Source organism: Ursus americanus, chromosome 9, assembly GCF_024610735.1.
Source record: "Ursus americanus isolate L20-20 chromosome 9, mUrsAme1.1.p, whole genome shotgun sequence".
Taxonomy (NCBI): domain Eukaryota; kingdom Metazoa; phylum Chordata; class Mammalia; order Carnivora; family Ursidae; genus Ursus; species Ursus americanus.
Window position 1 is genome coordinate 3,198,869 of NC_142135.1, and position 14,356 is coordinate 3,213,224.

The window sequence follows — 14,356 nt, forward strand, 5'->3', positions numbered from 1 at the left end:
GGGTCTTTGTCGGGAGAGGGAGAAGCTGAAAGCTCCCTTAACTGCCATCTCCTTTGACATGTTTCTCAGGAAGAAAAGGAGAAGCACGCTTACTGGGCCTCCTTCCCGGGGTTGCTGGGGGTCAGATGAAAGCATTTAAATTCCTGTACATGCCTCTCAACTTTAAAGAGGCCTTTAAACCTAGGCCTTTGGATCAGTACGGACAAACACTCTTCGCTGTTGGCAGAAGGTCCCAGGGAGAGAGTGCAGGCCATTTCATACTAGAAAGGACGGTGGTACATCGAGACACTGAAATTGGGTCCGCGGCAGGGTCTTCACCTGCTTTGCTGCCTCCAGATCCCACTGTACTAATTCTGAAGTGGGGCCTGGGAGTATTACTTTGTTAAGAAGCACCCCAAGGGGATGCTGCGTGACTGAGAGCCCTGTTTTGGGAGACACCCACGTGCCTGGAGGAGGTGTGCATCACTGAGCCCCCCCAGATGTCTTTAGAGAAAGCGCAACACCATATGCTGGTGAGACAGAGGTGGGACGCGCTGGCCACACCACTTCCACCTCCTGGGCTCTGGTACGTGTCCATGTGTGGCCATCGTCCTGCCCCTGGGGTAGAAGCCTGTGAAGACAGCGGCTTGCCTCTGCTTTAAGGGCCTGGAACAGTATGTAGAACAGAGTAAGGATTCAGTGGATACATTAACGCATTCATATTTTCATCAAGCAAAGGAATGATTAAGCTCTCCCACGCCCCAAGTTTCCTTATCTTGTAAATGAGAACGGCTACAGGACATTGCCTGGTGTTACTTCATGTTCCTTCTTAGCCGAAAGTGCTCAGCAGTCCTTTCACAGGGTTGGTGTTTTGTAGAAAACTGCCACAGAATATTTGAAATCTCTTTGTTGCGCAAATTCCTAAAAGTCCTCTAGCAGGAATGTATCCTTTCTGACCAAAAATAGTAGTGATGTGACATTTTATGTTTAGTAGAATTTTTACTGAAATATTTTGATTCTAGTAAACTGTGAGAACCATCTGCACATCTTACATAAAAGTTTATTAGTTATATATTGTCGGTATGCATTTTGGTATAAATCAGTGCCTGGAGATCTCACGAGTGCACAGTCTTTGTTGAAGAATGCTGTAATGCTCAGTAGTGATGGATCTGGCTGTGCCTTATCGCGTTGAAACGTTAACTGAGCACCCTGGCCCTCCAGTACTAACTAGCCCAGTGAGTTACAGAAACAAATGCTGATTCTGATCTCTCTCTCTCTCTCTCTCTCTCTCCCTCCCTCCCCCGCCCTCTCTCCCATGATTGAGGGAGGAAGCCATGTAAAGAAACTCCTCTTGTTTTCTTTCTGCCCTGGAATTTTTCTCCATGTGCATGTGAATGTCTTTTCTCTGGTGTAGTCATCACGGTTGGAACACGACGCCCGTGTCTGTCCTGGTCCATTAGACAGGAGGTGCTTTAGAGCGGCGCCCGCTGAGCTGCGTGCATGGCACCTGGTGCTTTTGCATCGAGGGTGCCGAGTTGCAAAGTAAACAGTTTCTGACTTCCTGGTGTATATTTGCATTACTTATTTACACAGCCTTCATGGATTACCTTTCTTGAGGCTTTAGAAGAATCCCATTTCCTTGCTTTTACTACCTTCCAGAGGCCACCTGCATCCCTTGCCCCCCCCTTCAAAACCAGCAGTGCTGTATCTCTCTGACCACTCTTCGGTAGCCATTTCTCCCCCCTCCCCTTCTGCTCCCCCTTGCACTGGTAGAGAACCTGCTTTTACATTAGGTCCACTCGGATGATCCAGGGTCCTCTCCCCATCTCAAGACGCCTAACTTACAACACACATGTGAAGTCCCTCTGTCGTGTGAGCTCCCATAGCCACAGGCTCCAGGGATCCACACGTGGACGTCTGTGGGCACCATTGTTCTGTTTGCACAGTGTTCCCTGTCGTCTTAGTTGCTTCCTTGCATGTGGAAAGCAGAACTGTGCGGAAGCATGCCATGTCGGAACATGACCCTGCTGCCCCACATTCGCAGGTCTCTGGCTATCCTGGTTCACATGGGATCACAGCCATGGCTGGCAGCATCTACCCGGGGCAGGCATCTCTTTTGGACCAGACGGATTCCTGGAATCATAGACAGCAGGAGATATCAATGTGGCAGCCCAACATGGAGGTAACCCGGATGTCCTTGGGCTTTCGTTTGTTAGCTGATGAAGCTTTGCCTAGAGTACCTTTTATTTCTGAATCCTAAGAGTTACTGATTTTGATGACCTAATTCTAAAATCAAGGCACTACATCTCAAATTCTTCCCGGTTCCGTGAGTCCTATTTACTAAAAGAAAGAGACGCCCATCATTAATCCACCCGCCTGAAAGGCAGCATGTCAGGCTGAACGTAATAGCGTGTGCGTGAGATGTATCCCGGGGAGGAGCAGGGAGATGGCCTCCCGTTCTGTGGGCCATGTTACCTTTTACCAGATTTGCCTGGTGAACCAAGAACCACTGCCCTGACAGTAAGTGTTGTTTCTTTGACTCCCAGAGCACTTGTAGTCTGCTGCTCCTGCCCTTGCCCTTGGGGTGAGCACATTTAACGATTGCTTCGTGCTCCCCGTCACACGTGGACTGAGCTTAATCCTCCTTCCATTCTGCCTCCAGACTGTTTTCACTTCACTGCAACCAGCAATGCATTCTCTGCATATACCTTGGATTATTTCTTTTTTTTTTTTTTTAAAGATTTTTATCCATTCATTTGAGAAAGAGAGAGAGAGAATGCATGCACACGAGCAGGGGTAGGGGCAGAGGGAGAGAGAAGCAGACTCCCTATCGAGTGGGGAGCCTGACACAGGGCTGGATTCCAGGACCCCGAGATCACAACCCAATCTAAAGTCAGACGCTTAACCAACTGAGCCACCCAGGTGTCCCAGATTATGTCTTGAGAACAAATCCCTGCAAATGGAGCTGTGCGCTGAACGGCTGTGTACTTGTTAATGATGCTTGGCAGGTGGTACCTTGCAACCCCCGGGGAAGTCGCTCCCATGAGCAGAGTCCAAGACACCCTGTATCCCCCACCCTTGCTATTTTGCTTCATTTCTTTGGAAAAGCGCAGAAACAGTCAGAGCATCCTAGATTGGCCCCTGAGAGCGGATGTGCCATTCTGCTTACTCCCCCTGCTAGGACTCTGCTGCGCTGGACCTGCGAGGGATCGGACAGGGGCTGCCGGCCCACCTGATGGAAGAGCGGCTGATCCGGCAGCAGCAGGAGATGGAGGAAGATCAGCGCTGGCTAGAAAAAGAGGAGAGATTTCTGGTAACTGTGTTTCTAGTCATTCGGATTTCTTCCACTTGTGAAACTGTCAGTCTACTATGTTACAGATGATTGGAAAGGTTTGTCTTTCAGAACAAGAAAGATCCTTTGACATCTGGTCCCCAACACTTGCAGTCGTGGGTTATTTGCTCTTCTTAGATTTTTTCTGGCTAGATTTCTAAGATCTTAGTAGCAGCATTGCAGGCTCAGAGGTGTGAGCATTTCTGTGGTTTTCGCAGAAGCAGCTGCCCCTGGAGTGTCAGCTAGCGTGTAAGGCTTTGCATCTTGCTCCCGCAGCACCTGTAACCAGACAGCTTAGAACCCCGGGTCTGCCTTCACGCATTCCTCCTCCTGTGGTCTGACAGGTGCCTCCTTCCACACGTATGTGGGCGGCCCGCATCCACAGCCCCTCAGAAGTCTCCTGCGGCAGAGGAAGTGGTGAGGCAGAGTGGTCTCTGTGTGTCGCTTGACACAAGGGCCCTTTGGACTCATGGCCCCGTTGCCACACACTTCTGTGCCACGAGGCCGCCCGGCTAGTGCAGTCTTCCTGGAGTAGCCTGAAAAGGATGGCTGGACAGAGCCAGGACTCCTACTGTTTCCACATTCATGAGTTGGTACCTTTCCCTGGGTGGTCCACAGCTGGTCCCTCATGCTTCCATTCAATAAACATTCCCCGAAGCCCTGTCTGTGTTGAGCTCTATGCTGAGGGACCAGACACCCGTGAGGGTAGGGGACAGTTCTCAAATCACTTGCAGTCTTCCAGGCACAGAGACATTGAAACCAGCAATGAATGGTATAAGGCAACAGTGGCTTCAGCCTGCACAGTTCATCAACATGCGACTCTGATTTCATCCTTTATATGTGGCTTTCATTTTTTTTTAATTGTGGTTGATTTAAACACTCTGGCTCAGTGAAGCCAGTTTTCACGGTTGGAGAGGCCAGTGCCCTCCGCACAGAGTGTGCTGGGCTGCCCTCATCAAGCCTGCCATCTCGGTGCACACAGGAGCATGGAGCACGCTTGGAGGCCTGCAGACATCACACGCGCTCCACGCTCGGCTACCGCCAGCCAGGACTAGTGCACGCTTCCTCAGCACACGCCCCGCTCACAGGTGAATGCCTCAGATCCTGTGTGACATCCTCCATGTGCCGGTCACCATCTGACATATTTCTCATAAATGAAGTCCATCTGCACAGCCCCCCACAAGGAAGAGACGGGTCCAGAATCCTTTACCTGAAATTCTTGAAGGTTTTATGTGCTTCAGAATTCAGTATTTTTTTACTTGAGAAAATCAGTGCCGTGCACATGCCACAGATTAGGTCCCGTTCCAGTAGCATCCCAGAGGTAAGAGCGCCGCTACTCATGCAGGAAAACACGGATGTTCACATGAACAGGTACAAATACAGACTTCGTGTCAGTTCAGGTCAGGTTTTGCCATGAAATTAGCTTGCTTCAAATGCAAAATAAAATAAAGATTAAATTAAATTTCTGATCGTCAGTACTTTTTCAAATTTGGAAATGAGGATAAACCTGTCCCTGTGTCACTCTCATTTTACGGCAGAGGAGATCTCCTGAGGTCGCCCAGCTAGCCTGTGACAGAGCCGGAATTCAGCCCGGAGTCCTGCCGCAGGGCCGGTCCTGGCCGCTGGGCCGCACTGCTCAGCGCCCGCGAGGCGCGAAGCAGCATCCTGCTGGCGGTGCTTTCAGCACTCGCTCAGCTTGCCAGGTGTTCTTCTCTACAGACGTTTACAGCAAGGTGTATGAAATGTTGATAGGCACCATGAGGGACTTACTTTTGAACAGAAGTTTCAAACTATCAAAAATTGACATGACTTAAATTGAAGCATACCTTGATGTAAGGCAAGCTGCAGACAGTGCTGATTGTGTGCGGCAGTAATCTGAGCGGAGCCATTTGGATCTGGAGTGGGCTTCAAGAATGGCTGTTCCCTAGCCCGTCTTAGACTTTTATCCAGACAGCCTATTTTCCTGCATTGGTATGGGATTTAAAAAGTCAGTATTACAAATTCTCCGAACTAGAGCTGATACATCTAAATACCACTGTCTTGTGTACGATGACGGCACGTGAATGAAGCGTTCTCTCAGTCGTGGCGTGCACCGCGCACAGCAGTGGAAGACGAGGACCCCGCAGGTGGCTGGAGGAGTCAAGGACGGTGCCAGAGACCAGATACGTTGAGCCAAGGCAGAAAGATCCATTGGAATTTGCAAGGCAGACAAGTCCAGGGAATGCCACTAGGCAGAGGATGAGCATGACTAATGACATGGGTAGAGACTGTTCTCAGAACTCCCCACCCACGCTAGACGGACTGTAGTAGTGGGAAGTAGCTACTGATTTCAACACCGACTCAGTCTTCTGAGTGGTTTCAGGTGTTCACGTACAAGGCTCAGGGCCTGGCTGGTTTGCTCACTGTTGGGCTTTTTCTTGTCGTGGAGATCGTTTACGTGCAGTGGACTGAACAGGCCCTCGCAGGTACAATTGGGTGAGCTTTGATAGATGTAGAAGTCCATGTACCCCACACCCCGTACACAGGACGTTTCCAACACCCCACATAAGCTTCCAGATTATGTTCAAAGTCCATTTATGAAGCTGTATAAAATGCCCCCCAGGCTTCTGGTCCACGCTGCACCACGCCTGCAGGATGACCTGAGCACGTGTGGTGTCCTCAGCGAGTGTGTCTCCACAGCTCAGGCCTTCCCCAGGGTTTGTGCCCGGGGTCCTTTTTTTTTTTTTTTTTTAATTTTTTTTTTTTTTTTTTTAAGATTTTATTTATTTATGTGACAGAGAGACAGCCAGCGAGAGAGGGAACACAGCAGAGGAGTGAGAGAGGAAGAAGCAGGCTCCCAGCAGAGGAGCCCGATGTGGGACTCGATCCCGGAACACCCGGATCACGCCCTGAGCCGAAGGCAGACGCTTTAACGACTGCGCTACCCAGGCGCCCCCCCCGGGGTCCTTTATTGCTCCTGTGTAGCTTTTATGATTAAGCATGTGTCTTGCTTCCCTCGCTAACTTCCTGCCCATCCACTTAGAGCTTCCTGCTGCTGGTCTAACGGGGTCATTTTCATTGAGCTTGTTGGTGGTTTTCTGTGTGTGCAAATGCAGTTGATTGGTAGACCCTTCTCTTGTATTTTCCAGTATCTGTCATGTGAACTCTGATTTCCTTGGATTTTCTGTTGGCTTTTCCCCCCCATTTTTGAGGCATAACTGACACACATGTGACTTTTTAAAAAGCATTTTCTTTCTTCGTTTTCAGTGTTTGTTACATACCTCGTGACCTCGAATTTCTCTTCTGAAGTGTCTCTTGCTGACTTTCATATTAAATAGGTCTTTGCCTGCTTTTATTTTTAAAGATGTTGTCTGTAATAGTTTTTCCATTAGGTATAATATTGGCTTTGTATTTTTCATATATTATTTTTTTAAGAAAAACTTGAGAGGACATTGATATGATGAACAATGTGGGACATTTTGCTTGGGTTTGGACTAGCCCCGCGTTCCAAAGTCAAGTCCCTACTTAAGGCATAATTGATCATTCTTTTAAGGTCATGGCATATGTCATTGTTTCCCATTAGAATTTAGTATTGCTGTCCATAAATGAGAATGACTTATTTATTGTCATCGTGGGCTTCAAGATCAGATCAGTTCTGGTGTCACAGGGGGGTTGGATAATCCCGACCCCTCTTTGATTTGGGTGTTTGCAAGGTAGGCATTTTAGGTGGTAGGGCTGAGGGCAAGTTCGCAGTCAAGACGGGGGTCTGCTTCCAGCGGGACTAGCAGGCAGAGATACAAAAGCAAGGAGATGGGGGGACATAAATGTCAACGTCACTGTTTCCTGCCACAGCCACAGAGGTATTTCTAAAATCTGATCCTGTTACTGTCTGACTTAAAGTCTGCCAGCAGCTACCATAAGGTGACCACCAGTCCTGTAAGCTGACCCTCCGTCCTTCCTGTCCTCAAGGTCCAGCCTCAGTCAGCCCTGACTATGACAGAGAGGACCGGGCACAGGAGGGGAGGCCCAGCACACACAGCTTTGGGGGAAGGCCGAGCAGCTGAAATGACCAGCAAGGGCCAGCCCAGGGACTTCTGAGGAGGAACATTCCAGGAAGACAGCACACCAAGCACAAGGGCCCAAGGATGTCTGAGCACAGAAAGACCAATGTGATGGATAAAGGGGGACAGGTAGGCTGGGTGGCCAGGGGCCAGGGCATGGAAGGTGGTAGGAAGACGGTGAGCATACTGCATTTTGACACTTACAATGATCGCTCCTGGCTTGGACTCTCCTTTTCAAGAAGGCATTACTAGAAACAATCCAGACTCTGGAGTCAGCCAAATAAGAATTAAAAATCCTCGTTATTATGACCCTATATAAATTGTTTAGCCTCTGTACTTTCATTTATTAATCTGTTTATCTATAAAATAATTATATTCTCTATAAAGTGTGGGTAATACTTTTCTCCCAGGGCTGGGTTGAGGATTAGATGGATAGCATGTATACAGTGGGGCAAGTAGGGAATACACAGTAATTTCTCCAAGGGCTTTTCTTTCTCACTCTGCTTGTTCTCCATAGCACCTGTGAGAGCTGCATTGCTGAGACTCTAAAGTCCAGATCCTGTCCCGCATACTACCCAGGGTTTCCAGAGGCCGTCCCGGAGTACCTTCTGTGTGCTCCTGACCAGAAACTAACATCATAGATTGAGGGAGAGATTTAGCCACTTGCGGGGATTCTGCAAAGGAGCATTGCTTTTATTAGATTTGCTTGTTATAAATAATCCCTAATTCCTTTTTGCTATTGCTGGAGCTCCCACTAGTGGGTTATTTTTAGCAGCTAGCTACAAGGCCCCTGCTTTGACTAGACCCACGTGTTCTCACAGGATGTGGAGTCTGGGGGCAGGAGGCAGCATTTTAGTCCAGGGCTCTCCACTGCAGGCTTCTCAGGCTGTCAGTGAGGAAGGGTCAGTTTCTGTTTTTTTCCTAAACCATTGTAGACCTGATATCCTTGTGAAATAAAACAAAAAGCAATTACTAGGAAAAAGAAATTTAAAAAATATGCAAAATAGGAGCCACACTTGTTTACATGAATTCCAACAAGCCTAAAAATTACTATTTCAGATTGCTCTAGAACTTTCTAAAGGTGCTTGCCTTCTGTTTATGTCTCATCATGACCTGGTGACACACCGTCCCCGACCCTCGGTGGTCCTCGGACCGCGCTGGGCACAGCACTGCTGCTCCCTTCCACAGGGTAAGCTTGTGCACCCCGATAGAGGAGCTGTATTCTTGTTTGGAAAATTAACTTCGAGGTTGCTTTGTCAGGAATATTGGCCACATTTTTTCTAATAGATGAGAATCAGCAGCTGTCGATGGTGCTCTTCTGTTGTTAGGACTCACACCACTGAGTGTGGTGACTGTTGTTGGTTAGGGCTGCTACCTTTCCTTGAGTACTTTGGGGAGTCGGGACTCCGTCACATTGTCCCCACGCTGGCACTTGCCCAAGGCCACCCGTCCCTCACCTGTGGCACTTGCTCCTTGTGGTGGACCCGCTCCCAGTCCTGCTGGTGAGCTCTCTGAGCCTGCCATGTGCCGGCGAACCCCCTGCCTCTCCTGCACCAGAGGGAGAGAGCCAGCAGCCTCGTCTGGACCGTCAGTCTGCTCAGAGCACTTTCCTTATCACTGGGCACTGCTCACAGACAGACTGACTTTGGACTCATTTGTTTTCCTTACAGCGCTCAGTAGTCTTCTAACGTGGCACTGTGCCAAAGACAGGATTTTAATTTTAAAATGAGAAAGTCCTGGGGCTCCTGGGTGGCTCTGTTGGTTAAGTGTGTCTGCCTTCAGCTCAGGTAGTGGGATAGAGCCTTGCTCAGTGGGGAGCCTGCTTCTCCCTCTCCCCACTCATGCTCTCTCTCTCTCTCTCTCACTCTCTCTCTCAAATAAATAAAATCAAAAAAAATGAAAAAGTCCTGTCTATATAAAGCCTACTTTGTGTTCTGAAAAAGGAAATGAATGTTTGAGCTCTTTCTCCTCTCACACAGACCCAGTCATTCTGAATGAATGATGAGTACCAGGCCGGGGGGCCGGGGGTTGGGGGTTGGGGACAGGGAGTAAGGACAGGGTCACAAGACTACCTCTGGCCCTTTTCTGCTGAGTCAGGCCATGTCCCACCTATGTTCCTTGCATCTGCCATATTCTGGATTTGAAGACAGTGTGGCCTAGTTCAAGGAGAAGGGACTTTGAGTGGAAAGCCTTGCATTTGAAGTTTTCTAGAGTGATGGCATACGAGCATAGAGACCAAACTGTGACTGTTGGTTGCTGTGTCCCCAGAACCTGAAACAGCACCTTCAGCCCTCACCTGCTGCCCATGAGGACGGGGGGCACATGCCCACACATAACACAGTGCTCACAGAAGTGTTTCTTTCTGCTCTCAGGAACTGGAAATAACCCACTTGCCCGTTCCTGCAGAACAGATCAATTCATGCAGTGGCCTACTGCGTGACAATAAAAATGGGCAAACCCCTCCCCACACGCACAGGGACAGGGCTTACAGAGATAATGTCCACCACAGACGCCAGACGCAGGGCCATGCACATTATGCAGTCTGCTTGCGTGAGCTCTCTGGGGCCCGCTGGGTGGGCGGCTGTGGTAGGTGGGCGCACACATATATGAACGTGCACGGAGCGTGTACACTTGAGATCGGTGCACTTCATTGTATGCGTTACACCTGCATTAACGAAAGAAAGGGAGGGAGGGAGAAGGCATACCTGATGGGGGAAATAATCCGATAGCCCCAAACGTTCTTTGTTTGTGATCTGTGTGTGTGTAAGATTTCAAATATGTCTCCTCTTTTCATATTACTATCTTCAAATCTAGAATATTCTGTAAGAGGGAAGCGGGAGAATTTAGCTTCACCCAGGAGCAGAACCAATAACAGAACTCCTCTCTGACGGGCTGGCTCTGGTTCTCTTGAGTTCCCAAGCTGGCACTCACCTCTCACTCAGACAGGCTGTGTCGGCCATGTGAGGAAAAAGCTTAAATATTCCCATTCATAGAACACAAGAGGACTTTATATAGACAGGCTTTCTCATTTCAAAATTGAAATCCTGTCCTGGGGAAAGTTTTGACATGAGGGAATTACAGTGCATAAGGAAAAATAAGTCATTTCATATGGTTTATGTGGAAATACAAGTAGATAACTCATGTAAATACATGAAACACAGCACCTAGTTCTGTAAGCAAACAGTAAGTGTCATTTGCTTTTGTTTAAGTAATTCCTACAGGTCAGGGCTGGCTCAGTCAGAAGAGCATGCTTGATCTATGGATCGTGGGTTCGAGCCCCACATTGGGTGTAGAGCTTCCATAGAGGAAAAAAAGGAAGGAAAGAAAGAAAAAGAAACTTTAAAAAATAGTATTTCTCACAGTTAGAAGTACTCATGCTCCAGCAGCTACAGGTGTACCTTATTTCATTGCACATCGCGGACATTGTGTTCTTTGCGTACTGAAGGTTTGTGGCAAACCCTCCATTGAGCGAGTCTCTTGGTGCCATTTTTCCAATAGCATTTGCTTACTTCATGTCTGTGTCATATTTTGGTAGTTCTCACAGCACTTCAAACTTGTTTATTGTGGTGATCCGTGATCAGTGATCTTTGAGGTTACAATTGTAATTATTTTGCAGTGCCATAAGCTGCTCCCACAGAAGACGGTGAACTCAATAAACATTGTCCGTGTGCTGACCGCTCCAGTGACCGGCCGTTCCCCCGTCTCTCTCTCCCTCTCCCCGGGAGCCCTATTCCCTGAGACACAACAATATTAAAATTAGGCCAGCTAATAACCCTACAGTGACCCCTCGGGGCTCAGGTAAAAGGAAAAGTCACGCATCTCTTTATATTGAAAGCTAGAAACGATCGAGCGTAGTGGGAAGGCGTATCGAAAGCCCAGACAGGCGGAAAGCCAGCCCATTTGCACCCCACAGCCACATCGTGAGCACAAAGGAGAAGTTCTGGAAGGAAATCACACGTGCTTCTCCGGGGAACACGTGAATGGTAAGAAAGCGAAACAGCCTTACTGCTGACATGGAGAACGTTGTACTGGTCTGGATGGAAGATCCCACCAGCCACAGCATTCTCTCAGAGCAAAGCCTCACCCAGAGCAAGGCCCTCACTCTCTTCAATTCCGTGAAGGCTGGGAAAGGTGGGGAAGCTGCAGGAGACCAGCTGTCGGCCAGCACAGGTTCGTGAGTTTGGAGCAAAGACGTCGTCTCCATACCGTACAAGTACCACATAGGACTTGTACCGCAAGCACAAGACGAAACAGCAGTGCTGATGTAGGAGCGGCCGCAAGTTCTCCAGAAGACTGCGCTCAGATCATTCACGAGGGTGGCTGCACTAACCAGCAGACTTCCGGTGTAGACGAAACAGCCGTCTACTGGAACGAGACGCCATCTAGGGCTCTGGCAGCTGGAGAGGAGAAGTCAGTGCCTGGCTTTAAAGCTGCAAAGGACAGGCTGACTCCCGTGTTAGGGGCTCATGCAGCTGGTGCCTGTCAGATGAAGCCAGTGCTCACTGGCCGAATATTCTGGAAGTCCTAGGGCCCTTAGGAATCATGCTAAATCCACTCTCCCTGAGCTGCATCGACAGAACAAGAAAGCCTGGGCAACCGTCACCTGTTTACAACATGGTGTACTGAATATTTTAAGCCCACTCTTGAGACCTACCGCTCGGAAAAAAAGATTCCTTTCGGAATAGGACTGCTCACTGACAATGCACCCTGTGACCCAGGAGCTCTGATGGAGATGGACAAGGAGATTTATGTTGTCTTCATGCCTGCTAACACAACATCTGTTCTGTAGCCGGTGGATCAAGGAGTAGTTTTGACTGTCAAATCGTCTTACTTAAGAAGGCAATAGCGGGGGGCGCCTGGGTGGCACAGCGGTTAAGCGCCTGCCTTCGGCTCAGGGCGTGATCCTGGCGTTACAGGATCGAGCCCCACATCAGGCTCCTCTGCTATGAGCCTGCTTCTTCCTCTCCCACTCCCCCTGCTTGTGTTCCCTCTCTCGCTGGCTGTCTCTATCTCTGTCAAATAAATAAAATCTTTAAAAAAAAAAAAAAAAAGGCAATAGCGGTCATAGATAGGGATTCCTCTGATGGATCTGGGCAAAACCAACTGAAAACCTTCTGGAAAAGAGTCACCATTCTAGATGCCATGAAGAGCATTCCTGATTCATGGGAAGAGGTCAAAATGTCAGTAGTAACAGGAGTTTGGAAGGAAGGGGCTCCAACCCTCCTGAACGACTGAGGGGCTCAGGACATCAGCGGAGGACGTCCCCGCAGACGTGGTGCCAACAGCAGGAGAACCAGAATCCTGAGTGGAGCCTGGACGTGGCCCACACTGCCGCGATCTCGTGCTCAAACTCACGGATGAGGAGGTGCCGCTCGGAGGAGCAGAGGACGTGCTTTCAGGAGATGGAAGCTGCTCCTGGTGAGGGTGCTGTGAAGACAGGAAATGACAACAGAGGATCTAGACTATTCCATGGCCCTAGTTGGTAAGGCGGCAGCAGGATTTGAGAGGATAGATGCCAGTTTTGGAGGAAGTTCTGTGCATGAAATGCCATCAAACAGCATCACACGCTCCAGAGATACTGTTCGTGAAAGGAAGGGTCAGTCCATGCGGTTAGTATTTTTAGTAATAAAGTATCTTTTAATTCAAGTGTGTACATGTAAACATGACGCCGCTGCAGGCGTCATCAACTAGAGTGTGGTGTAAACTAACTTTGATGGCCGCTGGGAAGCCAGACATGGACTCGACTCGCTTTACCGTGACACTAGCTTTCCTGCGCAGCTGGGGCAAGCCTGCCGTATCTCTGGGGTGTGCCGTAATTCTGCCTTCTGAGCCTGGGGTTCCTCAGCTGTGAAGCCTCTTCTCTACCTTGCATTTTTATGACCGCGTTCCTTGAGCAAGGATTTACTAAATGTCTAACAGGCACATGACTGTTCAAGCACATACTTAATCCTTACAGTTGCTGTACGAGGCGGCCGACCCCTTTTCCAGCTGAGAGTGGGTTTGGAGAGGTTGAGGGGGCATGGCCGCTGTTCACAGACGGCCGTGCAGGTGCTTCATTTCCTCCCACCTGTGTGCCCTGTTTCTACCAAGTCATGCAGATAGTGGGAGAAGCCGGCAGCCCATGGCCTCTGTCCTCCCAGGGCCTGGCATCCCGTGAGAAGCAGCAGAAATGTTCTAACGTTTAGGAAAGGAGGGCAGATTTATACGGTATTTTGTTTATTGAATTGGCTGAGTTCGAAGTGGCGGTGCAGTGCCGTCGGGCTGGGGAGAGCCCACTGACGGTGAATGCAGACAGCCCGGCAGTCGGGAAGCTTATACCAGGATGTTTCAAATGTTCCAGCCCTCTGACTCAGTAATTCCATCCTTAGACATCTGTCCTAGAGAAATAATCAGGGATTTAGTCAAGCATTTCTACACAAAGGTCTTCATCCACAACCTATTTATACAATTGAAATTTTGAGAATGGCCCCGCCATTCAACAGACAGAACTCCTTGATGTTCTGTGGTACTGACTTAGTACTTTGCAGCATTAATTCATTTAATCCTCCCATCAAGCCTGGGCAGTGGGTACTATAACTGCCCTGAAGAAATTGAGGCCCAGGTCACACAGCTTGAAAGGGTTGGAGCCTGACCCGAACCCAGGCAACCTGATGCCAGAGCCCATTCGCCTCACTGAAGGTTTCTGTTTATGACAGCCTTCGTGCTGGGGGAGACTGTGTAGCTTTTTAATGTGGTTTTGACCAATTTCCACTATATAATGTTATATAAAGATTACAGAATTATATGGCATGGTTGCATTTTTGTAACATACATTTATAAGAAGGGAGAAACAAAGCTCACTTCTTTCTCACCACCCCCCACCCCCTGCCACCCACAAGTGCTCACGGGTTCTGTCCTCAGTGCTCAGTGCCGGGCCCTTGCAGGTGTAGGGTGTACAAAGACAAATCAGACATCAAGACGTTCTCTGTCAAATGAGGGAAGTAATTACTGCATGCTTCCTGCCACG

General features: G+C 49.0%; 1 protein-coding gene across 14 annotated transcripts in view; it reads left to right on the top strand.

Moving 5' to 3' along the window:
* Positions 1–14,356, top strand: part of PTK2 (protein tyrosine kinase 2) — a 264,175-nt gene that overhangs the window by 234,460 nt on the left and 15,359 nt on the right. For all 14 annotated transcript variants that reach the window (XM_087864579.1, XM_087864566.1, XM_087864570.1 and 11 more), the window contains 2 exons: positions 2,024–2,161; positions 3,161–3,292. In XM_087864579.1, coding sequence (XP_087720705.1) covers positions 2,024–2,161; positions 3,161–3,292 — 270 coding nt within the window. The remainder of the gene's footprint in view (positions 1–2,023; positions 2,162–3,160; positions 3,293–14,356) is intronic.